This window comes from Brachionichthys hirsutus, chromosome 19, assembly GCF_040956055.1.
Source record: "Brachionichthys hirsutus isolate HB-005 chromosome 19, CSIRO-AGI_Bhir_v1, whole genome shotgun sequence".
Classification (NCBI taxonomy): Eukaryota; Metazoa; Chordata; class Actinopteri; order Lophiiformes; family Brachionichthyidae; genus Brachionichthys; species Brachionichthys hirsutus.
This window is the reverse complement of record NC_090915.1, coordinates 6,662,409-6,689,549: the sequence shown is the minus strand read 5'-3', so window position 1 is coordinate 6,689,549 and position 27,141 is coordinate 6,662,409. Positions and strand designations below refer to the sequence as shown.

Below are 27,141 nucleotides of genomic sequence, written 5' to 3'. Positions count from 1 at the left end.
CTTCACTCCTCCATCCTAACGGGAGGCTGAAGCCACGCCCCCTGCGTCTACGTCACCGGAGGAGTAAATTCTAAAAGCATTTAAATGACAGAGGAACGCTGCGTCCCTCAGTCCGAGGCAGCGCAGCGTGGACCGGGACTGGGACCGGGACCGGGACCGGCTGGCAGAGATCTCCTGGTGTCCAAAAGGGGTGTAAATGGGACAAGAGAAGAGGACATCAGCGAGACCCGAGTGTTTACCAGCAGCTCCGGGTTCCAGCGTCTCCTCCTCCGCTGCAGCTCCGGGTTCCAGCGTCTCCTCCTCCGCTGCAGCTCCGGGTTCCAGCGTCTCCTCCTCCGCTGCTGCTCCGGGTTCCAGCGTCTCCTCCTCCGCTGCAGCTCCGGGTTCAAGCGTCTCCTCCTCCGCTGCAGCTCCGGGTTCCAGCCGCTCTTTCCACGGAGGTGAGTTTCCAGACTCCACGACTCCTCGCTCCACATGACGTCACTCACGCAACCGCAAATGACGTAATAATAATAATAATAATAATCATTTTTCTCAGTAACACGAATTTGTGTTTTTGGCTGATCGGCAGTTAGTAAAAAGATGTTTTTAGAGGCTTTGATGATCTGTTTGTTAGATAAACACGCTTTCATGAGGGTTTCTGGTAAATGATCAAAGGTTGTTGTTGTTGTTTTTGTCAGTCCTGATATGAGAGGAGACATTTGGCCTTGGCGGTGGTGTCTACTATGGTTTTAATGGTTTTATTTTAACGAGTGTGTTGGTATTTATCCAGAAATGGAATTATGTTTAACAGTGTTATACTACAATACACCTTCCCTGTAAGTTACAGCAATACACAAAGTACTAAAACTAAAAGTTCTCCAGTTTTCCATTGAAAGAAATACTTCATTTGTATAAAAAGGCTTCATATTAAAAGAATAATTACAGAGAGGAACTCCATTTCAGTGTCTTTAACCCGAACCCTAACCCACCCTGCAGTGTTTGTACAGGTGTGCGCATGCAGGGCTTTACGTGGAAGATGTTTGGGAGATACTTATACAATATCTCTTCAAGTACAAGTACAAGCAAAATGAGGTGTTGTAGCTGCACCTATGCCTGGCGCTTCTAAGCGACAGAGAAGAGACTTCTGGTTGAACCTTGACTGTCGGTTCTTCTCCTACCAACCTGTCCTACCGCTAAGCATGCTGGGACGGATGATGGTGATACCTGTATGTGAATGATAAAGTGACAGGCAGTGATGGAGAGAGAACCACAGAAATTGTTCTCACTCTGTATGTCAGCGGCGGACGCTGTTGAATTATGCAAACTGGGCCCTCTAATTGATTTCATGGCCGGTGATGTGCTGCCCAAAGGAATCTGGCACCGACCACAGGACAGGACAGGATGCAGGAAAGGTCATATAAATAACCTGAAATAATTCTAAACTAGGATTCACTCTTCCTTATGGCAGCATTGGGGATAATCCATGTGCACGCGATCCGTAAAAAGCAGAACGAAGACGCCGTCGCATGCATGCCAGGCTAGAAAAGCCAACACCACAGAAGTAGACAGAACCTCGGTTCCACTCCGACCGATGCCCCGAGTCCGAAGTCCTCACGGCCGGGACCAGCCAAAAGCTTTCCTTGCTGTCCTACCAGGAGCAGCCGGCGGCCTGCGGCTTCAAGATCCGCCTTTAGTTGTTTCTGTCGTCGTTAAAATCCTGCACACAGTTCTGGCACAGGAGCAAATCACTAATGGGACTATCTGAACATACGTCCATGTGGGTTTTCATAGTGTTGCTACTTTTACAGTATTGGATTTAGACATTTAATGAAGTGGAGTCTGGACACATCCTGGTTACGATGACGGAGAAAAGTTCAGCTAACACAGGAAATAACGTCATTTCCAGTCTTCAGTTGTTCAGGAGAAATCTTCTGCTTTCTAGAGATGTTATCGCTGGCTGAGAAGCTTCAGACGACTTTACAGCCTGAGACTGAGTAGATACTTATCTTTATATATATATATATATGTGAACTGTTCCTTAACGTGATTTGGGTCTTGAACTAGAAAGCCTTTAGATTTCAACATCGGCATTGAAGTGGTTTAATTTGTGAATTAATTACATGGCTTCACGTTCTCCTGTCTGCCTAACGATGAGCTCACTGGTGAATAAAGCTCCCCTAATAGCAGGGTTTGCTCTCAGTGCACGTGGTTTTAATGCTTGACATGATGTTCCTGTGGGCTGATTAGAGCCAGGTGTCTCTGCTAGAAAATGAGGCTATGGAGGGCAGCCTGCCTCGCTACGGAGGACCAGCTGCTGCAATCTCACATAATCTTGTGGGAAGGCCGGTTGTAAAGCTAAACATGCCTTTGCTGAAATTAGACACGCTGCAGGACAAATTGTGCTGCTGTTGCTCATTTGGAAAATGTGGAAATCGAGGCCGGCAATGATTTCATGTTGTTGTTGGCCCTAATTATAAATCATGGAAGCGGCTGAGGAGGCAGCGATGCTGAGTCATCGCTGAACCAAACGCACACTGCTGCGGTTGTTCTCGCTGAGTGATAGAGGAACATCGTTACCAGCTGCACATGAAACCAGTTCGGCTTCGTAATGGAACCATGATCACGGCCGATATATCGCGATGGCGGGCGTGTCGCTGCGTCCTCCGAGAGACGCGGCAGAATCAGACGATGTCTGCGTCCTGTCATAGAACAGCTTCCAGAACGTCTCCTCTTGGGACAAGTTAAAATTCATTTACTCACAGGTCCGGAAAGGAGTGTGTGTGTGTGTGTGTGTGTACCAGAACCAGAACCAAACATCTTGGTACTTCAGAAGTTCTGTTGGACATTTTCAACACGACAAACCCACAGCATGGGCTGGATTTCCGGATTGTTTAGATGTGTGTTGGGTCGTTAGGGTTAGCCTGTTTTAAAGAGGCAAATGAAAACACAGCAAATCTGGTGTCAATTGTTTGGGCACATGTTTGTCAAAGCATTTAACATGGAGAAGGTCTAGAAATAATGGTGAGCTGGAAGTCTTATGGGCCAGAGCTGAACAGAACCAAATGTCCGTCCTGTGTGGCGGCTGACAGCCGAGGACTCCTTCACGCCGAAGACGACAGGAGGTCGGGCCAACATCTGGATCGCTGCTCCACGGGGAGGAGTCGTGCTGTTCTGGCTTTCTCTAACCCGCCACTGTTCACATGATACTAGTGAAGGAAGGTTGGCAGTTGAATCCCCGTTTACGTGTCTTTAAGCAAGTCACCGACCCCTAATTTGTTGCCTCCACTAAAGAGGGTCTGTTTGTGACAGTCATTTAATTTCACAGAACTACACAGCGGGATGTAGGTTCGTCTCCATTGTTCTGTTCTTCAGCAGATTTTTGACCGCTCTCCGTTCACGTCTTGCCCTTTCTTCAGGTTGCCATGGTGAACAGCAGGGTGGACGTACCCACTGTGGCGGTGATGGGTGGCGGCGTGGTGTCAGCAGGCAGGTCGTGTGCAGGATGCGGAGGTCGAATCGCAGACCGCTTCCTGCTCTTTTCCATGGAGCGCTACTGGCACACGCGGTGCCTCAAGTGTTCCTGCTGCCACGCTCAGCTGGGCGAGTACAGCAGCACCTGCTACAGCAAAGGAGGCATGATCCTCTGCAGGAACGACTACATCAGGTGGGCAAGACGCCGGGAGTGTGACGCCAGCAAGGCGGACAAGTTGTCACTCCGAGTCCCCAAAACTTCAGAATTATGGAGCTCAACCCAGTGAATCCGAGCTAACAGCAGCCCAGTCGAAAGGATTCGAACATGGTACCTTCTTGATGTGAGGCGGCAGCGCTAACCACTACGCCACCCTGCTGCCCGTAACATTTTAACTTTATAGCATAAATGGAGAACGTAACTTTCCATCCATCCATTGAAATGTCTCGTCTACAGCTGCTTGTATCGTATTGTATTCAGCTTTACACTGTTTCCAATGAAGGACGTGTCTCTGCATGTCTGACGGGTAAAGAGATCAAGCCTGCGCGTTTCATTGTTTACTGGGCGGGTGTAGAAACACCCACAGTGGGGTAAATAACAAGGCTGGGTGTGGAGAGCTGCAGTGGGGAATGAATGAAGTCAAAAACTGCTCAGTATTGCTTCATCAAACTTCTTATCTTCTCGTGTGCTAGAGAGATACATTTGTTATTTGAGGAATCTATATTTATTTTAACATTTCCTGTCCTTGTTAATTGCAAACTTGGATTATTCCTTTCTGTTTCTTTGTTGAGATGCACCTGGGGTGAGGATCATGGGTATTTCATCCTTCATGGATATGAAATAGTTGGACAGCAGTACTCTCAGTCTCAAAATACTCTTGCAGTCCTGCGTGGTGACAGACAGATGTGTCGGGCCACACATAGACAACCACTCACGCACACACGCACACACGCACACACTCACACACTCACACCCGAACCATACAGACGATTTATAGTGATCAATCCACCTAAGCTGCATGCTTTCGGAGGAAACCGGAGGACAGTCTTGCTGTGAGAATCAGAATACTGTATTTATTTCAGTCGCACCTTTTGGAACAAACGCCTTGAGTCACTGTCGCTGACGATGCCTCCGCTTGCAGGCTGTTTGGACACAGTGGCGCCTGCAGCGCTTGTGGACAATCCATACCTGCCAGTGAGATGGTGATGAGAGCCCAAGGCAACGTCTACCACCTTAAGGTGAGTGGGCTGATGCAATCACTCTCCCACCTGCTCGGCCACGACTTTATGCTGTAATGCCACGATAAAGGAGAACGGCCTCATCCCTAATTCGGCTTTTCTTTCCAGTGTTTTACTTGTGCGACCTGCAGGAACCGCCTGGTCCCTGGCGACCGCTTTCACTACGTCAACGGTACCATCTTCTGTGAACACGACCGGCCGGGATCCGTCCTGCTCGGCGGACATCCATCTCCCCTGCAAGCCAACAGCATGATGCCGGACCAGAAGGTGAAAGACCGTGACGCTGAACACAGGAGGGGCAGCCGGGGGGGGGGGCGATACTCCCTCACCCTAACCTGTTCTCTCCACTGTTCTCAGGTGTGCTGAGGAAGAAAACGGAAAACCAAATGTGTGCCTTCTCCTCCTCCTTTCTCCTGTCTCTTATTTACCATCCTTTATCTGTAAACGCCGCCATTGGCCGAACGGCCTCCAATCTGGATTAAGTCATTCCTGCTCCTGGTCCGGAGTCGGACGACTAACAACAAGACGGATGGTTGGATGCTTACAGAGTCGTCTCTATTGTGAACTACGCCATAGTCCTGCCGAGACTTGTCAAGGCTCACCTGACTGTAACGCGTCATGGAACTATTATGTGTGATCGTTACATCGAGTAGGAGCGGCTCGTTAATATTAAATAAATGTACACAGGCCTCATCTAATTACACATTCGCCCATGTTCAACAAATGTGTCTGTGTGTAACATTCCTAAAATAGATTTCTCTAATTCCCTGTTTGTATAAATTGCAGTAATAAATGACCACAGCAGGTATTCCTGTTTCAGCGCGCACCGATTAGTTCCTCACATTTGAACCGATCAGTACGCCGTTCTGTTTTTGTTGCCATTCTGCACGTGCTGAATTTCTGCCCGTCGGTCAAAGTGATGAGAGATAAAACCACAAAAACTGATAGTCAGCGTTTACTCTTTCAAAAGATCTCTGGAGACATGGAACAAATATTTTAATGATTTAAACATTATATTTCCCGAAAGGCTAGTGAGTCCAACAACTCATCTGTTTTGTATTTCTTCTGTTCATTGCTGAGTTTGTTAAGAACACAGTCAAAGCTCTTCAACCGTGTATAGTCATGATATAAAGGTTATCTTCTTCACCATAGACGCTTCTACGCTTGCTACAATGTCTGTTGTTGCCCTTTGAAAGATTATTTTCCAAGCGGTTTTGCAGCAGCGACATTCTAAGTGTGTAAATGGATCAGGTTTATCATTGAAAGGAGGAAGAGAGGGAGGATGAGTCCTGTTGCGTTCTACTGCGTGTGAATTATGTCTTTTGTAAACCGTGTAGGGGAGTGAGTCTTCTCACAAGAACTAATAATAACCATCCAGCTGCGTCATGTGATGGTGCGGAGGACGCTTTGGCTGAAGCTACCGTATATGTGTGGCCCGTTACAGTTAGCTGCCTCAGACTGAGTAATAAGTAAGAAATGCTTGTGGTTCTCAGACAAACATGGCTGATTACCCACAGGAATGGGATTTCAAAGGCCCGAGCTGAGACCATTACAGAAGCAATTAAAGTGGGATGTGCTGGAGGCTTGCATGGACTTTAGCTGCGCTCCAGTGTTGCAGCCTAATGAGGCCTAATCTGGTGAGCTGGTCTAATTAAAAGGGAGGGACATTTTTCCTGTGGGCTCCGTAGATGTCTAAACGGACAAAACAAAACACAAATTGGGGTATGGATTGTTTGCATTAAAAAAAGTTCTTCTCCATCCATTATCTGTCTGCTTAAATTAAAACGTGTAATATTTTTAACATGTTTGCTGGTCTCTCGTCTTTCCAACTTTCCTTCATCCTGAATGAATTTGACCTCTTTATGTGCATATTTGATATGGAATCTATGATACCGTGTTCTCCGTGGTCATTTTAGGATTACTCATTTTCCGTGTTTGTGTCGCTCTCTGCGGAGGAGAACTGAAGGTCAAATCCACAATGGTTGGAGGCTCACGCCAGCAGCCAGCTGTTAGTCTTCAAATGAACACGGCTTCTCCTCTCACCGGGTTTGTCCAATTAGCCTCACATTCACAGCAACAATTGGGCTTTTAGTGCCGCTGCCTCAAAGTGCTCTTTCTTGATGATGGTGGGAGAGCACATTCTAATAATCCCAAGCTCAACTTTCCTATGAATCAAATTCACTTCTGTTATGTTGTCTTTTGTTTGTTTTGTTGGTGCTTGTGCAAATATGATTAATTAAAATCAGGAAATTAAAATTAAATAAGCTTCTATTAACACAGTAATTCAGGTGTATATTGTGTATGCAATGTCTTTAGGTTCCAATGTGCAAAAAGACTAAAAAAATCCTGAAAAATGAATGAACACGTCGAGGAAGCGATTATAAAAAGACAAAGAAAGTTCAGTAGTCACTAGACTAGACTGACCCAGTGCCGATTAAGAAAACACTGATGCTGCTTTAAACATGAATGTCACTGTTTGATACCATGATTAGCATTATTATTACTACCATAATAGAACAACTTAAATATGCAGACTGAAATAAGAGATTTTAAGCAGACTCCAGCATTCATTTTGACTTTGACACACACATGCAACCTCTTTCATCCTCTATGTTGTATATTTGTAGACACATGAGGACAACTGTAAGTCATACCCTCAGAAAACGTGTTTTTCCTCGTCTTTTATTTTTAATTGGTTCTTGACTTTGCCGAGCTAATTAATAATATGCAGATGAGGCTTGATTGGGATGAGCGTTGCGTTGAACTTACACCATGGAGAGAGATTGGGACTCTCCCCCCCCCTCCACCCGCCTGTGCTTATCAAGATATGGAGATAATTGCAATTAAAAGCATTTGCATGTGTTAATGAATTTGTCTTACGCTTGTCATGATCAGATACATGCAGTGAATAATTGATTTCCTATCGGCCTTTGTTATAACTGTGTGAAGTCAACCGACTGAAAATCGCCCGCGTTATTCTGATACTGTAAAAGTAATGGTGTAAAGTGAGTAATGCAATAATCTGATTCCTGGTGAAGCTGTGGGAGGCCTGCTGTGATGATGTCATGTTGTGTTTGCTTACCAGGGAACCCTCCTCTTTGTCAGATGCCTTTTTTTTTTTAAAACTGCCCCTATAGTTTAAATTCCTGGTATGACAAAGACCAAGTGGAACCACTGCTGCAGATTCCATACAGCAGACAACTAGACCACCCTGCACCTTTTAGCATATTACTAGTTCATTCATCTGCAGTTTACACACAGACAGCTCTCACAGTCGCACCAAAAACACCACAAACACAGGATATGCTCAAAAACCAACGTATTCTGCAATGGCCAAGAATGTTCTTACAACATATGATGATCTAATGGATTTCTCATTAGGCCTAATCCTATTCATATTGGTTGTGAAGACCGTCAGAACCAGTAAAGCAAGTATAAAACAAGAGCAGCACATAATTCATTTGTCGTGTTTTGCGTGACCTTGGTTACTGTTAACTTAAAAAGGTCAATTTAATCTGCTGATGATGTGTTTCATTGTGCAGCTTCAGTGTGATGTGTGTTATTTAATCTGCTGTATTTCACCCTAATCCATTCATTCTAATACCATTTGAAAAACGATCTGAGCGCCTCCACCCATCATTTATAAGTATGCGACTTGATAGGAGCGAACTTGAGTGTGTAAAATGTGAGTGTGAAGTGTGAATTCATGTGGGAAGGGGGTTGGGGTAGTAATCTCATCCTATCAGAATACTTTGAATAATTAAACTGATCAGCTTAATTAGCTCAATTAAGTTGATTTGGCCATGGAACATTGCCATATGGTGCAAGGAAACAAAAGCGGGGGGAACTAATTAAAAGTAAAATAATGAGGATTTTAATTAACTAGTTCCCCAGACGTCAGCAAGGGGGATGTGAAGTTGTAATTAAAAAGTCCTGTAGTGCTGGCAACATTCTGTCCCTCTCTGTTTTAATAACAGCAAGGACTCCATCCATCTAATTAAACCTCTAAATGAATTAACAACATTTAGAATCTCTGTTTGAGTTTTACACATCAAACGAGGTTCTAATAATTAGCTAAAAAAAAATAGGAACGAAAAGCAGCAAAAGATGAGCAGATGCTTCTGCTTGAACAAAAAAAGCAATCCTACTCTGTTGAATGGTTCCTGCATACATTTATATATTACTGCGTATATTATATTTCATTTAGATCAAGTATGATAAACATTTCCAAACCCACGGGGATTGTCGGATGTGGGAAGAATCCCTTCTGAAACCGGCATTGTGGTTTCTCCTGTAGCATTCCCAAGGATATGGTTGATCTTTAAACATTATTAAACATCCCTTTCATCTCAGCACCGCTACAAATTAAATAATCACTATTATTATAGTTTTTCAAATCATTTGGAATCCTTTTTAACCAAATGATTACAGATTGAAATGGCTTCTGTACGCATACTTAACCTAACCTAAACTGAAAAACCCAAATAAGATCTCACATTAAGAACTATTGAATGAACACAGAATAGAGGGCCTGTCCTCAGAAGGACCCTAACCCTATTGGACTCCACAGGGGCAGGTAGAACGTAAAACGGTGTCAGAGATTAAAGCAATGGGACTTCCTTGGAGTACTATCCTCAGAAAGGCCCCAAACAGGCAGCAGGGTGGAAGTTTTTTTGTTGCTGCCCTACCTACCCTGCATGTTAATGTTTAACCAGCTAAATGGAGTTCCAAAGAAGACCCTCCATACCTTAACCCATTAATGACGAACGTTTTTTGGTCAGAAGCTTGCAATAAGAAAGTGTTCTGACGATGACTTCATGGTGTGGGCTTTAAAGGGTTAAACATGTTGACATCATGTTTGGCTCCCTCTAATGAAGTGTCTCCTGATTGAAACAGGGGCGGGCGAGGTCTGATCGAGACCTGCCGCTGGCTGGGATGATGAAGACAAGCTGTGCAAAGACTAGACTGCAGTATTCTGATTACACAATCAGCTCCCCCCCCCCCCCCCCCCCCCCCTCGGCTTTCAGCGGTCTTCAGTATGCACTGTCTGTATTTAATTTTGTTTATGACTGTGTGTTGTCACATTCTGTCCTCCTCCATGGTTCAGGCGGGACGCCGGGCCGGTCCCCAGTCGGCCCACCAGGAGAACAGACTTTCATTAGCAGCCTGTAATTAGGAACAGATGCAATTTGCAACGCAGCACTCATCCAAAATCCTACACTGACAAACGCTGTCCAATGTCCTCCAGTCTTTCGCAAACACCCTGGACCCGTTTCACTCTTCAGTCCGAGTCAATCGTCATTCATCATTGCTCTGAAAAAAAAGTGAAAAGTTTTCTCAGGGAATGGCGATAGAGGAGAGTTTACAGTCCAAGTCGGCATTCTGTGGAGCTTTTTGGCCCCTTTAGCTTATTGTTTTGGTGAAGCAGCACTTTTTCCTCTGTCATATCACTCTTTTCACTTCACACCCCAATAACTGTTTGTAGCAATACAAAGTCAAATCGGGACAAAAAGGGGGAGCAGATTCAGTTTCCAACACCGGGAAAGAAACCAAATGAGCATATTTCACATTTTTTTTTAAATCAGAAACTACTGAACAAACATTTTAAGAAGTCTCACATATTTCTCCGTGGAACACGCTCTTAAACATTTGTAATTAAAATGATTTATTTTTCGTCTTTACAGCTGGTCAGTCCTGGAGCCTGCAACCTTACACCCTTGTCCTCCCACTACCCCCTCGGCCTGCACCACACTTCCCAGTTCTCCTCAAATCTCCTGTTATTCCAGATACAATATCACTAATATCCCTAATTGCCTCATTAAATTGACACACAAGCCAGGACCAAGGCCGAGGCAGGGACCCTAATTAGACACCTAAACAGGAGGCCAGGGCTGTTTTATGGAGGGGCACTTTGGGGAATGTTTTAATGAGGACATGGTGCTGAGAATATATTTAGAGTCATTTGTTGATGCAGGATTTGCAGCCGGTGGCCAACACCCCCCCCCCCCCCCCCCCCCCCTCCCCCCCCCCACACCTCTCTCACACACAAAATGAGAAATAAAAATAAATAAAACATTGTCCTAAATGGAGCAATCTCCTCTTTGATTATATTTATTTTTAATATATATTTTTTTCAGTCGTTAACTGGAGTCACGCTGTCGAGATGTCAAACTGAAATCACGTTTGGTGGTTTTCACACTAAATGCATTCGGTGACGCCGTCACCTGCTGAACACTAAACTGACGCAAAACAACTATGTTCAGAAATGGTTTAAGAACTACGCATGTGTGCTACAGATCAGTTTAAATATATGGAAAATTATGTTAAAATAGTGAGTGACTATAAAAAAAGAAGAGGTGACTGTTACTTTCGTAGAAAATACAGAGAGATGGCTTCTGAATGTTTTTGTTTTATTTTGATCAGAGGAGACAGGATAGATGATGATGAAGAAGAAGCACAGGCAGACCCAGAGCTGTGTGTTAATCCCTGGGCTCTGTCTAACAGGCCGGTTTCAGGCTGCAGTCCAACATTCAGCTTCGACAGAGAGAGAGAGAGAGAGAGAGAGAGAGCTCGAACCCCAGTAACATGAGTGAATATACTACAGATGTTGCTTGAAATACATTCATGTGTCCGTAGCCGAGTCTCAGGAAGTGCTGGAGCCGATCCCAACAGTCAATGGGCGAGAGGCGGGGTACACCCTGGACAAGTCGCCAGTTCATCGCAGGGTGGAAAAAGTGATCATTTAACTAGAACGCTCCCAGGGAGCACACAACTCCACCAACGCCACTAAAAACGGGCAATGAGAAAATAGTTTCCAGACCGAGCCACAACAAAAGCTTCTAATAAAAACACCATCATCAATGGCTTTAAATAGACAGAAACGGGAGCGATCCATACGGATACACAGAACAGACGCGTGTCTGAATGAAACACCAATAAAGTTATTTGTCCGAGCTTCATCATACTGCTTCACAAGCACTAACTGTGAACTGATGGATTCATCAAAGTTGGTCGAAGCTCCTTCTTCAGATGTTGAAAACAAGCGTCCCGCTTCTGTGACTCATCCTGCCCAGAACAACACTTCCACTAATCTCAAACGATAAGGTGATATCAGTGCTGCACAGAGGTCTTTATTTCCATTCCGCTTCCTAACACTGACCACCTCTATCTTCATCCGCTGTCGGTAGCTTTGCAGACACAGTCCAGGTCTCATCTCAGGATGCTCAGAGACGTGTTTTAGTGCAGCTGCAGCCCAACGGCGGGACAAAGAGCCCATTCACGGGCGCATAACAGGAAACGGCCATACATCATGCTTCCTCACAGAGGCTGTTTTCATCCCATTTCTGCAGCACATTCAGGACATCCGTCTCGGGAGGAATCACTGAAACTGGTTTTTCACACCACAGACCACAGCGAATACAGAGAGATGGCTTCTGAAGGGTCGCGTGTCCTCGTCAGATGCTCAGCTGTAGGACTTACGTTGAAAACATAACATAACATTTGAATCTTGACGGAAATGTTAGTTCCTTTTCAGACCTTTAATGCAGCCTCAGAGGTAGCACGGCAGGTCCCAAGGCAGGAAGGGCATCCGGCTTAAAACGTTGCCAGAATGAAATATGCAATTGATTAGAGGGTCGATTTGCTGTGGCGACCCCTGACGGGACACGCCGAAAGAGGAACGGGGTCTTTTTCAGAGGTTTACCTTTCAAAGCATTCATTTTTTAATGAAAACAAAAATCTTGGTTTTGGATGCCTCAGCTCTTCCCTGCGGGGGGGAAATGTGTGCATGTTGAATGTTAAAACGCAATCTGCAAATGCTGGCCTGAAGCTCGAAACACATGGGCAATAAAAGGGCCGCTGTCCTGCTGGCAGCCTCAGCCGGCCACCAAGAGCCACTCTGTTGACTTGGGCGATAGAGATCTCTGACATTTCTCTCTCCTCTCTATCTGAAAGAAGCCAGGACTAAGCATTTCAGAGGCCATATTCAGTCAGGTCAGCCTTCAGGGGACCCAAAGGCTCTGGGAATGGTATAAAAGAAGAGATGACAAGGACTAAGATCGAGCCAGACACTTTCAACAAAGCAGGGAAGACGCTCAAATAGAGAAGCGCTGGGATATGAATCTAGATAACATAATTCCATGTGTCCAGTTGAAAGATTTCAGAATGGGGCACGGATATTGGAGAAAATGTTTTTGTTGGATATGGGTGGTAAATGGTGAGGCGGAACAAAATGCCTGAATTCAGGAAGAGGTCATTTCCAAATAAAGTACAGAACGTAGAACAGAAGGAGCCCCTTCTTCCACACTGCATCTTTTCTTTGCACTGGTTGAAACTAAAATGTCATTTTGCCATCCAAATCATTTAAAAAGGTTATTTCCAACATGCTGCCAGTTCCCTCCACAAATATTGACCCAACAGAAAACCTCACAGGAATCTAACAAAGAAACCTGTAATGTAAAATGAAGTCATATTTTATTAAAGGAAAGCTGTTTTCTACCATTGAATGGCTCTGTGCTGAACTTTCCAGAATATTCACTGATACAGAAAGGGCCCTGCAACTGTCCTTACAGGGCTCAAGCAATGTCAATGCTGTCAGCCTCAATTCCCTACATATATTTACTGTTAACTATTATTTCTTCACGTTGCAACAGTCAACATTTTTTATTTACGTCACTCCACGAGAAGCAAACCTGGACCCCAGGAAGCAGAAACGGAAACACAGCGAAATGTTCACAGTTAACTTCCACATAGAATTACTAGAGAACAAACTCAGGACAAAGCATAAGCAAGAAATATGATGGGCAGGCATCCAGAAAGTGCAGTAACAAGAAAACTCTTCTTCTCCTTCTTCCTCTTCCAGCTTCAGCCACAGCAAATCAACCTTCTGGTAGATTGCACGCTTAGTTTTAAGCCGGATGCCATTCCTGCCACGACCCTCTGTATTTATCCGGCCTTGGGACCGGCTCAAGGGAGACGCTAACCGTGCTACATATATGAGGCTGCATTGGCCACAAATAAATGACTCATAAACTAAGAGTGGATTGGCTGGAGTCCACAACAAAGGGAAACAAAAATACACTAAAGTAAAAGGGTCACTAACTTGAAACTAGCAGGCTAAAGGTGGGCAGGCGCCCGAGAAGGAAACAAAAGCCTAAGCTCTAATACATTTATGCATGCAAAGGCATGGGAGCTGGCGAAACATACAGGAAGACACAAAAACATTCGAGGGGGTCTATGTCGGGGTGTCGAACCTGTCCGGTGGAGGGCCGAGGGGCTGCAGGTTTCCTTTCCAGCAGCTGATCTCACTAATGAGCTCCTTCTCTGGAAGGAGGTGTTGATAATTAGAATCACCGGCTTTAGTAACCGGCCTCTCGGCCCTCTACCAGGTTCGACACCCCTGGGGTTAGCGGTGAGGAAGACGAGTGAGAGTCAGCTGTGTCTTGTTTTCGGCCATTTCCCTTGCACTGAAAATCAAGGGACGACAGCAACGTAATGAAGCGTGCTCTCCCCTCGAAAATCTACAAGCACTGGTTTTATTATAAGAAGAAAAGAGAGAATAAAGGCCTGGTGTCTTGTCTCGGTGCTCCACGGTGTTCAGGAACCTCCTCTGGTCTGAGACATGCGACAAGGACAATAACGTGGATCATTACAGTTCTGGAGAAGAGAGACCTCTTCTCCCTTAGATGACTAATTCCTTGGAGCGATGTACCAGACACAAACACAGCCCTGCAGGATCCTGACAGCTCCTGCGTGCGCGCCCTTTGATTGATGAGCCCTGTTGCAAATGTTTTTTCATCCACATCAGTGGGAGTTTAAGTGCTTCGTGCATGTTAATACCAGACGAAACATTAACCAGGGCAGTCCCCCTCCGCTGAGCTCCTCACTTATCTCTCTGTGGTTCCACGTGGCTCTAGGACACAGAGGGGAAGACATGGAGGGCGAGACCGAAGGAAGGCATTTTAGATTTAGGCACAGAGCTGCCGACTTTGTGGAGGTGGGCCAGACAAGTGAGATCCAGCTGCATTTCTTTGCCAAGGACGTTGCGTCTTTGTTTTGGCTTGAATTGGTTTAACCGGTTATTTCATTTCTCAAAACGTTACCACGACATTCTGATGCCATTTTTGGTGATGCAGTGGATGGCCAAAGGAATGACTCTCTGGATTTTGATCCAAGGTTGATTATTGGGCAATGCATTAATCATGATTACTCACCTGCCTCAAGGTGTTCATCAGGGAGAGGTAAGAGCTGCAAAAGAAGTTCTCTACCAGCAGAGGGCACAAGCCCATTTGGAGGATGAAGGTGTGCCACGGGGAGATGGCGTCACCAGTAGGTGTGAAACAACATGATGAAGCTAGACACAAACCCCCAGAAGGCAAGGACACAAGTCTGCAAGTCGTCTACAAGAAGATGGATGGATGGACGAGAAAACTCCAAGAGTGTTGGAAATCAGATTTCAATGAATTTCACGCATGCTCTGCATGTTTGGGCTCTTAAATGTGTATCTCATAAATTAGTTTCCAGGCACATTTGACTTACAAATGTTCTTTTACAGACATTCAACCCTATTAGAGTTTATGGTCAATCCACATCAGTCCTAAGTGATAAAGGTTCGACACCCAGGAGACAAACTTCGAGCTGCGTGTTCTTGTCACTGACTGAAGGTCCTTTCTTTTCTTATCCTCTTCATAGCTTAACTTTGACTTCAGACAGCCAGTCTCTCTCGCCCTCCACAGAAACGCATCCAATGACAGCAGATAAGCTCCTGTCATTGACTCCCCACAGCTCTGCGAGCTGCGTCGGAAATCTGCCTGGGGAGTGAAGTGGAGGGCCGCTAATGGCTCGATGTGCCCCCCCCCGACTGTGTTCATTTCAGAGCAACCCAAGCTCATCCTCTTCCTACTGGGCAGCTAATGCAATTACACCCTCACATCTGCAGGGGGCTCCCTCTTTCTCCATCTTCACCTCAGCCCACTGCTTGTGTGTGTGTGTGTGTGTGTGTGTGTGTGTGTGTGTGTGTGTGTGAGGTAGATGCTGGGACTAGTAGGTCTCAGACTCACGATTTGCGGTTAATCAATCATCTTGCCGCCTTAATGACACCCTGCTGTTTCCCTAATGTCTTCTGGCAGAGGCAGCCCGCCGCTGGCACAGAACTCATGCAGGCACACATATGGTCGCCTCAAGCGAGCGACAGGACCCCTTTCATGTGTCCCTGCCCTGCATGCTGGATGCCATCAGCCACACAGAGCTGCCTCTGGCGAGGACTGAAATGTGAGATGGAAAAATGAGAAGCGAAAGAAAGTGAAGGAGAGGCTAGAAGAGGGTTATTGTGCCTCACCTGATTGGATTAGCCTCCCTCCGCTTTAAAAGTAAACCTTGAGGAACAATGCAACATGACAGATGAGGAAAGTGCATTCAGCACCTTCAACATGTGTGAAATCAACAATTTTGGAAGGCAGAAATGAAAAATAATCAATCATAGATCATATAAATTAACAATTGGATACTCTCAGACACAGGTGATAATTGATCTCCCAGTACCTGCTCAGTAACATTCATTGTACATATTCAGGTTGATTGTGTAGACACATTCATTGTCCAAGTACTTGGTGGTCTTCCAATGACAATCTACATTGTCACTGGCAGACCGGGGTGGAGGTCCCCCTTTTCAGGAAGGGGGCTATAGAGGGGTCAAACTCCTCAGCCTCCAGGGTACTGGAGAAGTGGACTAGATTCAGGAGGAACAATGTGGATTTCATCCAGGTCTTGGAACCCTGGACCAGCGCTACTCTACATCGGTGCTCGAGGGGTTCGCCCAAACAGTCCACATGTGTTTGACTTCGTTGTCTCTTGTGGGAGGTGCTTCAGAAGTTTGGGGTCTGGGGCCATTTGCTGGGGGCTATCTGGTCCCTACGCGTGTCCCTGCAGTAAGTCAGACCTGTTCCAGGTGCCTGTGTGACTCCGGTAGGGCTGCCTTTTATTAGGGGCAAGAGGGGTCCAGTTTTGGGACCACAGTATTTCCTCTCTGCTTTTTGGGGACGACGTTATCCTGTTGGCGTCTTCGAGTCTGGACCTTCAGCGTCGGTGGGGAGTCTTTGTCTCAAGAGGAGGACTTCAACTATCTCGGGATCTTGCTCAGGATGGAGCGTGAATGGACAGACGGATCGGTGCATGGAGACTGACTGGGACTAACTGCTCGTCCAGAACCATCCCGGTCCGACAGCGAAAGCAGCCGATGGTCAGCAGCGGTCGTGCAGAACTTCACCGAGGTCATCTGGTGTTTTACAGATGTTTTAGGAAAGAGGGAAAAGATGAGGGGATTTATCTGTGAAGATGAAAGGGCGGGGGGGGGGGGGGGGGGTTCTCCTCATTCCTTTGAAACTATAATGACATGTACACTGCAGGAATGCATCGCATGTATCAGGCTCCTCAGATTAAATGACGCCACAAAGCAGAGTCTGACCAAATATAACACCATAATAGGCCCTTTGGAGCCTGCTAGCACTGAACCCGACCCGAGGCCCAGAACCCGGTGCACGTCCATACAGATAATCAGCAGCGCTGTTTCTATGGAAGGGAGTCTGGAGGCCACTCAGAGTCAATCAGAGTCCCATCTGTCCATTGCAATATTTTCTAATTGATGTTAGTTGTCGTCACCACACACCCTCCAACACGGTAGACGTGACGGGAGGAGCTCTGGAACTGGGAGAGCAATCCATCATCCGACTCAGGCGCATGTTTGACACCAAACGGTGAGCCCGAGGTGATTCTTCCCAAATACACGGGAATATATATGCATATTCATAAATTCCTTCCACAAATCAAATGATTCTCTCTACACTGTGTAAAGAGTACACAGTTCCCCTTAGAGCTCCTTTATTAAACAGAGTCTGAAAAACAGAGTTTATTAATCCATATAACTTATTGCTCGTTACATACATACAAACATGTATTCATCATGTCAACATGATGAATACATATAAATACACTGCAACATATACCCTACATACATACATAATGGCACAACATGTAAGCAATCTACTGAACAATAATAACATATATGTAAACATTCAACATATAAATACTGGCAGAGCAACTCTACTCAATTTATTATATATATTAATAAATTAAGAGCAATTGATATAGTTGTAGGTACTAATGAAAAATGTAATAAGTAATACTATATTACACGACAATCCATGACGAAAGCATGGGAGGCATACCCTGTACTGTGCGATGCTGCCCCCTACAGGACGCACATCGCAACGTCACCCAACAGACAGAGTGTTGAAGCTGAAAGCTTTTTTAATCATTTTTATCTGATAAGAAATTAAAATGCTTAGACCTTAAATAAGCCACCGTATTGAATAAAAACTTACTCTTGTGAAAATATATTCAGTCAGTTTTTCTTCAATGCTTTGCACTCGTTCTCATCAGCTTTCTGAGAAGGCAGCGTTGCTCTCCACTTCAACAATTGTTTTCTTGCTTTAGGATATATTCACATTTAAACTATTTACAGTTCACAATTTGACAACTTCCCCTTTCTTCGCAGCTAGTCATTGCCGTCTGTGCTCAAAGGCTGTGTTAGTGTCGGAAAGCTCAACCAAAGCATCGACACACCTTTAGACAACATCTAAAAGGCAGGTAGCAGGGCTAGATAACGGAGACAGAGACGGGAGGACAGACAGTGGTTTTCTCTCCAAGCAGACCAGACAAAGCTGCTCATTGTCATGTGTTCAGGATAATAACCCTTTTATTCTTGATGTCAGATGAGTGTTCTTGTAAAAAAAAAAATAAAAAATAAAAGACGAAATAAATGTTTTACTATAAATAAGAAAGCAACCAATGCAAACATATTAGAGAGAAAATGGGTCACTAACACTTTTTGCTACCAAATGAACACAAACAGGGTCATGATTAACAAATAGGTCACATGATCAAACCCAAGCCTTCTCCACAGGGCTGAGCATCAAAGGCTTGCCATTTGGAACAGAAGCACAATGAAGGGATTATACATTTGTTTGCAAATGGCTCTACACTCGTTAATCAAGACAAACTGATCTCCAGGTAAGGTTCCTCAACAGGTTGGCATGGAAACACACTTGTTGCTTGCCATGGAACAAAAAAGCCCAACCAGCCTAAACAGTCCGTGAACGCCTCGCACATCTAAAACACTCGGTCGAATTCCGTCTGGCTGTTGGTGGCCGGGTTTCTGTTCTGATTGGGCTGCTGCTGCGGCATGTGACCGCGCCGCCTGGGTGGAGCCAGGTATTCGAACATGGACGTGTTGTGAGTGGAGAGCATGTTCTTCAGGTCTGAAGGCATGGGGTCGGACCAGAAGAAGTCGTGGTTGAGCGCGTCGTCGCTGTCGATGCGCTGCGCCGGGTCCAGGACCAGGAGTTTATCGATCAGGTCCAGGGCGTACGGGTCTTTGACGTAGGCTTTGAGGCGATCCTTCACTTTCCTCTTTTGGCCTTTGGGCAGCTCCATTTTCTGGTAAAGCTCATACTTCTTATCAACATTGGGCCACACCTGATAGAAAGAGGAAGAAGCCCGGGATTTAGTTTAATAAGAAGGCATGCGTTGCTAGGTAACCGCAAGGCTCCTCGTGGTGTGACGTCATCTCGCCTCAGCCGTGATGGAGCCGCACAGCTGGCTGATGAGCGTGAGCTGGTGCTGTTCGGTGTTGCCCTGCATTATGGGACTTCTGGTCCACATCTCTGCCATGATGCACCCCCCACCCCACAGGTCAATGGGTGGGCCGTAGTCTCGCTCACCTACCAGTAAAATGAATATGCAAGTGATTTTGGCTGCTTGGGATCACCCCTCGAATAAGAAACCCGACACTGCTTTTCCCGATCCTACCCAGCAGCAGCTCTGGAGGTCTGTACCACAGAGTGACCACGCGGTTGGTGTAGCGGTTCCCCTGGCTGTTCTTAGCCAGGCTGAAGGCCCGAGCCAAACCAAAGTCAGCCAGCTTCAGGACGCCGTCTCTGGTGATGAGCACGTTGGCTGCCTTCATGTCTCTGTGGAGAATCTGATCGGAGCAGGGGGGACGCGTGAGCAGAGATTAACACAGTAGGATCGTTTCTTGGGTTTAACCTGCGATTAGTTCTCTTCTTTTTGGGGGCGCGTCTCATGCCAACACTGCGCCGGCTCTTCGGATGAATATTTAACATAACCAAAGACGACCAGAGAAAACACAAAAGCTTCAACTCCCGCCGTCGAGAACATAAATCACAACTTTGATTTGGATTCATCAGCAACAACTGACGAAGCTCTCTCCTCGGTCCCCTCCGGCCGTTCGCGGCTCACCTTATTCCTGTGGATGTAGTACAGTCCGTTGAGCAGCATCTGCATGACCTTCTTTATTTCTGCCAACGTGAACTTCACATTAGCGTTGCTCAGCAGCCCAGCCAGGTCGTGCTCACAGAAGTCGAACACCAGGTAGATGCTGCCTTTGTATCTGTTGAACTGAGTAGCTTCGAGAGCAACGAGAGGGGACAGAAGCCACGCAAAGCAATATGAAGGCAGATGTGAAGGTCGATGGATTTACGCTATTTTACGACACCAACCTTTGGTTCGGCATATTTCAATCAGATTGACGACATTCTCGTGTTTGAGCAGCTGCAGGATCTTGATTTCTCTCAGAGCTGTGATGGGGAACTGAAACAGGAAACTCCCGTTAGTACGTTTAGAATATACTAGCAAAGCAGGAAAAAGGCAACAATATAATATAATAATAGTTTCCAGAGTATATAAATTATTTAAAATGATAAAATGAAGCTCATTTGGTCATGAGCCAGAGTTATCTTTTAATTTAACGTACCTTTTCTGACATGAAACAAACTATGCCTGTAACACAGGTGTCACAGACACTTAGCGTATCAAACCATGCTATTAGCTATCGCGGTAGATCGAAGCCTTCTTATTTACCCCTTCTTTCTCATTCTCCATCAGAACCTTCTTCAGTGCCACCTTCTTCCCAGTGTGTCGGTGCTTTGCTTTGAACACTTCTCTGAAAACAGAAATGGACACAAATAAATCGCTTTCAATACACTGTCTGATAACATGCTATTTGGCTTCAGCACAGCTAACGTGAGTTTAACAAACACACACACACACACACACACACACACACACACACACACACACACACACACACACACACACACACACACACACACACACACACACACACACACACACACACACACACACACACACACACACACACACACACACACACACACACACACACACACACACACACACACACACACACACACCACACACACACACACACACACACACACACACAAAATGTTTGTTTACTTCTTACCCAAACGTTCCTTGTCCTATTTTGGCCATTTTATCATACTTTGAAAACTCGTCACAAAAGGGAAATTCCACTCCGTCGTAGTATTTCGACATGATGGCGGCCTCCCGGTCGGGCCTGGGGAGATACATGAAAGGATGTTTGCATTAAATAAGAGCAAAAACAACAACTTCTTCAATCGATACAAATGCAGAAGTCTATTGACTAAAATATAAGAGATATTCTTACTTTTCAGCCGCACCGGCATTGCTAGTTTTGTCTCGCTGCATCTCTTCCTCCTCTTCTTCTACTTCTTCTCCTCCTTCTTCGTCTTCGTCTTCTTCGTGAGGTTTATCGGCGGCTGGCCACCAACACGAAGGGCATTAGCGCCACCTACAGACCCGGGGTTGGATCGTCTTGAAAAAAGGACCAAGGATTCCCCGTTGAACCACTAGGTGGCACCCTGCACGTCTGAATCAGCTCCGTTCATTCAAATGGATTCAAATGAACAGATCGTTTTAAATAAAAAACAAAGATAAAACATTTATAGTATTAAAAGGCTACTTTGATTGATCCACAAGATGCTATTTAATTAGTTGTTTTTGATCTATTCCAGTCAAATAACAAATGTGGGGTTTTCCTCATAGTTACCTCCGCCAAAAAGTTATTGACGGATCTTGATCACAGTTTCAGGAAATGATGGGAATCTTACCAGGAACAGTGAATTACATTTTGGTGATGATCCAGAAGAGATCCTGCATTCTGGATCCTTAACATTGGAGTCATTGGAGCTAATGACAGGAAATTAGTCACGTAAGTGTCCGCAGCATTTCATAGGCTCCTCACTAAAGAGACAGAAAACAGAGTAAGTAAAAATATTCTGAAAATAAGAAACGAGATGTCCATTTTTAGGTCATGATTAACTTTTTGCCAGTGTTTTTGCATTGATTTATTCCATTCTGGTTGATTAATTGATTCATTAAAACGTGTTAACGTATCGGAACCAATCATCCGGCATGCACATCAAACTGAAGCAGCAAAACAACAAAGTGACCTCCAGTTATCTGCCTAATTGAGACATACTGTTAATGACAACTCCTCAACAGCCAATGAAAATCCAGGACCGTGTTGTCGCTGGGTAAAGCATGATGCAGAGCCTGAACCAACACCCACTCACTCTGGATTGCTTTCAGTGGTTCCTGAACAGATGATGGGCCGGCTTCCATATGGCAGACTTCTGGGACTCCTTTGTCCGGTGATTGATGTGACTCATGTCAACTTTAAGAGCCCCCCCCCCTTCCCCTGTTGATCTGCAGATTGAAAGGGGGAGTCAGCTACATGCTGATCTGACAAAGTGTGCTTTTTGGTTTGTCTCCTCCTCCTCCTCCCTGCAGACGTGCAGCTCCAGACTTTGTTTCTGGTGAAAGGGATCATCTCAGATGTCCCGTGCAGCCGACAGCAGCTGCTCCTGGACCGCTCCATTCTTGTGCACAAAGGAGAAGTGAGGGTGGGGTTTTCTGTGCACCTTTATGGGGGGGGGGGGCCCTCCTGACATTTTTCGGCTCTTTGTGCCCATTGATGAGGGTGTGCAGTGAATAGGGCTGCAGGACAAGCGCGTTGAACCATCTGATCTGCATCTACAGCACTCACAAAGCTCGACTACACAAAAGACGTGTTGAGCAGCCGCAGCCTGCTACAGACACACACACTACACACACACAACACACACACACAACTGTTACACCCAAACACTGCTCCTCTTATGTTGCGTGATGCGAGTCCATTGCTGTAGTTTTTTGTTGTTCATATACTGTCGTGCTTTCTCTGCTAAACACAATGCACACACACACGCACACACACACACACTGCTCTATCTGAAGAAAAGCAGACAAATGTTTTGGCAACAGCTGGCTGTGTGTGTGTGTGTGTGTGTGTGTGTTGTTGGACCCTGAGCATGCAGGACAGCAGACTTATGGTAATGTTGGAGCATAGCATTAGCATAGACATAAAGAGCATTAGCATACCCACCAGACTGGGGTTGGGTCACCAGGTTCTGACCAACAGGAACACACAATGACAGGAGCCTGATACGGGCTCAGGTTCTGGATGCTAACGCTCAGGCTGTGTCGGGTTCGGACTTCCTCACATCAGTTTAGTTCAAAGCAATTTAATAAATTGAACTCATTTTCACAAACAATTGATGAAGAACTTAATGACCAATCAGAACCAACTTTATTGACCTTTTTTTTTCAGGGATTTCTAACATAGAAATTTACACAAGAAGATACATTTAAATGGCTGCTCAACCAAAACGTCCTGCAGCTGAGTGTGTGTCACAACCATCTGCTGCAAGAGAGGCCTGGAGAGGAGGAGCGTGCTTTTATGCTGAAAGGACACTTGAGAAGCAGCATGTGGCTGCAGCAGGACTCTTTGTGTCCAGGGTTCAGACGAAGGCCAGCTGAGGTTGTCCAAGGTGAAAGAGTTTGGATGCTAACCGGAGACTGCGTGTTTTTTACTGTCCTGACTGTTTAGGTGCACGAGAGATGTTAGAAGGTGTATTCTGCAACCTGGACAAAGCCAGACAGGCGATTCTCTCCGTGCTTCTGTGTCCTGAAGCTGAAGAAGACCTGGGCCCAGCAGACGATGACGCTGAAGAAGACCTCCCAGCTCCACACGCAGTCAGACGATTGCTTTCCTAGAAAGTGGCCAAGTGTGTCTGAAATGCTGAATCGTGTCGTTGTGCCTGGATGTGGACGCACGGATCTGGCGTGTTAGTCGGGATTTGGTCCTGAATGGATGAATGGCAGCAGGCTTGTGCCAGGCACGCTGCCTCCTCCTCCTCCTCCTCCTCCTCGCTCCCTTTCTCCTCATTTAATTGAACAGCACATGGAGCGAGTGCTTGGTCGGTTGCTGTGGAGATTTTCAGGGGTGATTGTGTTTCAGCTGGTCCATTTCTTTTTCTTTGCTTCTTGGCTGAGTGTGTTTTTGTCTTTATTTTTATCTTTTCCTCTTTTGTTTTTAAATCTTTAGGTACATTAGATCAGAAAGTGTGCTGTAAGACAGATTAAGGTTTTCAGAAGTAGTAGATACATGTCTTATAAAGTGACATTGTGTGGTTTTCTTTGATTAAACATGTTTCACCAAACAGGGAGCTTCTATTATAAACACACTTGATCATCCAGTAACTTTTAATCCATGTGAAGCTCTACAACATTTTATAACAATCACACATGAACATTGACTGAAAGGGTTAATATTAAGAATCATTATTTTTTTCCGTCTCTTTTCTTTTTACCACCAAAGCGTTTAATTATTTCAGTTAGATGAAAATCATGTGTGTGTGTGTGTGGGCGTGTCCGTGTGGGGGGGCGGTGAGCAGCAGCTGTTGACTTCACAGTAGCTTAGCAGGATGTGCAACACACAGGTCAGAGTTGAGACTTGAGCTCAGTCTCTGAAAGGTTCTGAATCACAGAGGAGAAAACGCAGCGTGTGCCAGGAGTGATCACATGATCAAAGTGAATGCAGATTGGAGCCGGTTCAGGAGCGATCACATGATCAAAGTGAATGCAGATTGGAGCCGGTTCAGGAGCGATCACATGATCAAAGTGAATGCAGATTGGTGCCGGTCCAGGAGCGATCACATGATCAAAGTGAATGCAGATTGGAGCCGTAAATTCCTCTGAGTATTTCAGAAGTATTTATAATCCTCCCCAGAGCGGAACCGAAGCGTGAACTCAAAAAACAGAGAGTATGAAACATGCTGATGTGTCAAAGTACAGTCAGAGAGCAGCGCTGAATCCAACAGTTTTATTTCTGTTCATTCATTTCACAAACATTAAGATGTTTACTGAACAGTTTATTTCATTTGACACCAGGCGAAACCTTTAAAAAATATTTTTCCTCACGTTGTTCTTTACTGCTTCATATTTTAAAATCAGATTCAAGCAAGTTTCGTAACCTTTTGTCTGTCAAAGCGAAACATCCAAAGTGGAGCCTTCAGACAGCATCCGTCCCAAAATGATTTAGATATATATCTTGTTGTAATTGTTAAGCTTCTAAAGTGAAACCTTTAGAGAATTTAGACCATTCTGGAAAGTGGGAAACATTAGCGCTGACTGATGTCACGTCGCTCAGCGAAGAGCTCATCTCCAAAAAGTCTCTTTTGAAAACGCCTCTTTCTCAGCACCGCTTCTTCTCCTGCTGCTTCAAGGAGACGCTTTTGCTCTGTGGATCCACAGAATTCGCTTCACCTTCCTCTCCAAACCTCATCCGCACAAAGAATGAGGGCCAACGTGTCGCTCTTGTGGCATACCTGACCCCATCCGCACAAAGAATGAGAGTCGTCTCGGCATGGGCGGGACAAGAGGCGACGGTTCACGGGGGCCCCTCGGGCCGGCGCCGCTCTGCCTGGATGGGAATCCTCCTCAGGAGTTTCCAGGGATGAGCAGAAACAGCAGCATCTTGTTCATCAGGATGACTGTTTCCTGTTTCCAGGGGGGGGGGAGGGAGCCTGGTCCCACCTCAACGCTCGGGGAGGCTGATCTCCGGAAGCCAGTCGTTGAGACGGCGGCTCTCCTCACAGAACAGGTGCAGCTTCTCCAGAGCAGGGTCCTCCCAAGACCCCTCGGCTGGGTTCTGTTCAAAAAGGAGAGGCTTTAGTCACGCCGGGCTTTCAGAGAGCACCGCAGACCAGACAATGTCCAGCGCTGAGCAGTACACACCGTGATGAGGACGCAGTGGGCGTCGTCCAGCTGCTCCGCCTTGCTGCCGAGCAGCTCAGACAGGCGCTGCATGTCGCTCACTCTGACAATGCTGATGCCGTTGTCAAAGCAGAAGGACTGGATGAGAGTGAAGTGGATCTGCAGCGCGATGTCGCACCCAAAGTCCTCGTCCATGGCCAAGACGCAGAAAGACACGCTGTCCGGGTCGCTGGAGGGACAAAACAGAGACAGGATTAACAAGGGACAAAACAGAGACAGGATGAACAAGGGACAAAACAGAGACAGGATGAACCAGGGACAAAACAGAGACAGGATGAACCAGGGACAAAACAGAGACAGGATGAACAAGGGACAAAACAGAGACAGGGTGAACAAGGGACAAAACAGAGACAAGATGAACCAGGGACAAAACCGAGACAGGATGAACCAGGGACAAAACAGAGACAGGATGAACAAGGGACAAAACAGAGACAGGATGAACAAGGGCCCGAAACACGCTGTCCGGGTCGCTGGACAAAAAGACATCGGCCCCTGATTGGTCAGAGGACGCCACCACCCCGTCGGTTTGCGTTTACTTACTCAGTCATGATCTTGGCGCTCTCGTGGACGCCGGCCGTGAGTCGAGCTTCCGTTCGGGCACACAGCAGCGCTTCTCTCAGACACTTCTGCATCGCCATGTTTTCGGTCAGAGCTCAGCTGATGTGATGGGACGGTCTGAAGAGGGCTGTTTGCACGGCCCCCCCCAAGAATCTGCCAGCACTTATACTGCGGATCCGGCACACGCTCGCGCTTTGATTGGCTGTCCTACACACAATGGCTACAACAGGCTTGAGCCCCCCCCCCCCCCCCCCCCCCCACTCAGGGACGCGTGCCTACAGAAAAGTCTTTTGATGTAGAAACCTTTAAATGATTCTTTATGGTTACAGGAAGAATGAACCACAAAAGACGGCCGGTCTGCTGCCGTCAAAGTCCTCAAAGTCCTGGAAGAATCGGAGGTGACTTGACCCCCCCCCCCCCCCCCCCCCTGCTGATTGATTTTGATGCTGTGGAGAAATGATCAGTCAATGGCCGGAGTAAAATACAGAGGCTGGTCCTGAATGACCTTGAAATCTGACCTCTGAAATAAAGAATATAAAGAAAATAACACGGGATAAATACGAACCATCTCAAAGTCACCTTTCTAAAAAATAAAATGATGTGAAGCGCCCGGTAAACATTTAAAACGCCCGCTGAATGTCCAGCATCGTTTGTGTGTGTGGCACGCGCCGCTGCTTTGCATAAATGTTAGGAAGGATCTGAGGCGCGTGGCAGCTGAAGATGGCTGCATGCTTTATCTCTCTGTCTGCATCACTCCCCTTAGCAACCGAGCGATGCCATCTGTCCCCCGGGGGGGGGGGGGGGGGGGAGTCAGACCTT

The 27,141-nt window shown here is 46.1% G+C and overlaps 3 protein-coding genes across 3 annotated transcripts; 1 reads left to right on the top strand and 2 right to left on the bottom strand.

Moving 5' to 3' along the window:
* Positions 1-137: 137 nt before the first annotated feature.
* LOC137908296 (LIM domain transcription factor LMO4.1-like) lies at positions 138-6,488 on the top strand. The gene is made up of 5 exons (XM_068752681.1): positions 138-440; positions 3,399-3,646; positions 4,593-4,689; positions 4,798-4,956; positions 5,047-6,488. Exons 2-5 carry the CDS (start codon positions 3,405-3,407, stop codon positions 5,053-5,055), a joined length of 507 nt encoding a protein of 168 aa, XP_068608782.1. The 5' UTR covers positions 138-440; positions 3,399-3,404; the 3' UTR covers positions 5,056-6,488.
* Positions 6,489-18,472: 11,984 nt separating this feature from the next.
* Positions 18,473-21,331, bottom strand: cdk9 (cyclin-dependent kinase 9 (CDC2-related kinase)). The gene is made up of 8 exons (XM_068752925.1): positions 21,254-21,331; positions 21,029-21,142; positions 20,623-20,704; positions 20,262-20,352; positions 20,002-20,168; positions 19,552-19,723; positions 19,315-19,463; positions 18,473-19,218 (listed from the first exon to the last, which is right to left on the bottom strand). The coding sequence occupies exons 1-8, from the start codon at positions 21,292-21,294 to the stop codon at positions 18,853-18,855; spliced, it is 1,182 nt and encodes a 393-aa protein (XP_068609026.1). The 5' UTR covers positions 21,295-21,331; the 3' UTR covers positions 18,473-18,852.
* Positions 21,332-25,525: 4,194 nt separating this feature from the next.
* Positions 25,526-26,408, bottom strand: LOC137908239 (growth arrest and DNA damage-inducible protein GADD45 gamma). Its single transcript, XM_068752615.1, has 3 exons — positions 26,305-26,408; positions 25,726-25,933; positions 25,526-25,639 (listed from the first exon to the last, which is right to left on the bottom strand). Exons 1-3 carry the CDS (start codon positions 26,400-26,402, stop codon positions 25,526-25,528), a joined length of 420 nt encoding a protein of 139 aa, XP_068608716.1. The 5' UTR covers positions 26,403-26,408.
* Between the last annotated feature and the right edge of the window lie 733 nt (positions 26,409-27,141).

What these genes read in the sequence shown, in the direction of transcription:
- LOC137908239 (XM_068752615.1), bottom strand. Translation starts at nt 26,402, where the DNA reads ATGGCGATGCAGAAGTGTCTGAGAGAAGCGCTGCTGTGTGCCCGAACG. An exon ending in AGCGCCAAGATCATGACTGA is followed by an intron (nt 25,934 to 26,304) that starts GTAAGTAAACGC and finishes TTGTCCCTCCAG; the next exon opens with CGACCCGGACAGCGTGTCTT. An exon ending in CCCACTGCGTCCTCATCACG is followed by an intron (nt 25,640 to 25,725) that starts GTGTGTACTGCT and finishes CTTTTTGAACAG; the next exon opens with AACCCAGCCGAGGGGTCTTG.
- cdk9 (XM_068752925.1), bottom strand. Translation starts at nt 21,294, where the DNA reads ATGCAGCGAGACAAAACTAGCAATGCCGGTGCGGCTGAAAA. An exon ending in AATGCCGGTGCGGCTGAAAA is followed by an intron (nt 21,143 to 21,253) that starts GTAAGAATATCT and finishes GTATCTCCCCAG; the next exon opens with GCCCGACCGGGAGGCCGCCA. An exon ending in ACCTCCAGAGCTGCTGCTGG is followed by an intron (nt 19,464 to 19,551) that starts GTAGGATCGGGA and finishes TTTTACTGGTAG; the next exon opens with GTGAGCGAGACTACGGCCCA.
- LOC137908296 (XM_068752681.1), top strand. Translation starts at nt 3,405, where the DNA reads ATGGTGAACAGCAGGGTGGACGTACCCACTGTGGCGGTGATGGGTGGC. An exon ending in TGCAGGAACGACTACATCAG is followed by an intron (nt 3,647 to 4,592) that starts GTGGGCAAGACG and finishes CTCCGCTTGCAG; the next exon opens with GCTGTTTGGACACAGTGGCG. An exon ending in GCAACGTCTACCACCTTAAG is followed by an intron (nt 4,690 to 4,797) that starts GTGAGTGGGCTG and finishes TTTTCTTTCCAG; the next exon opens with TGTTTTACTTGTGCGACCTG.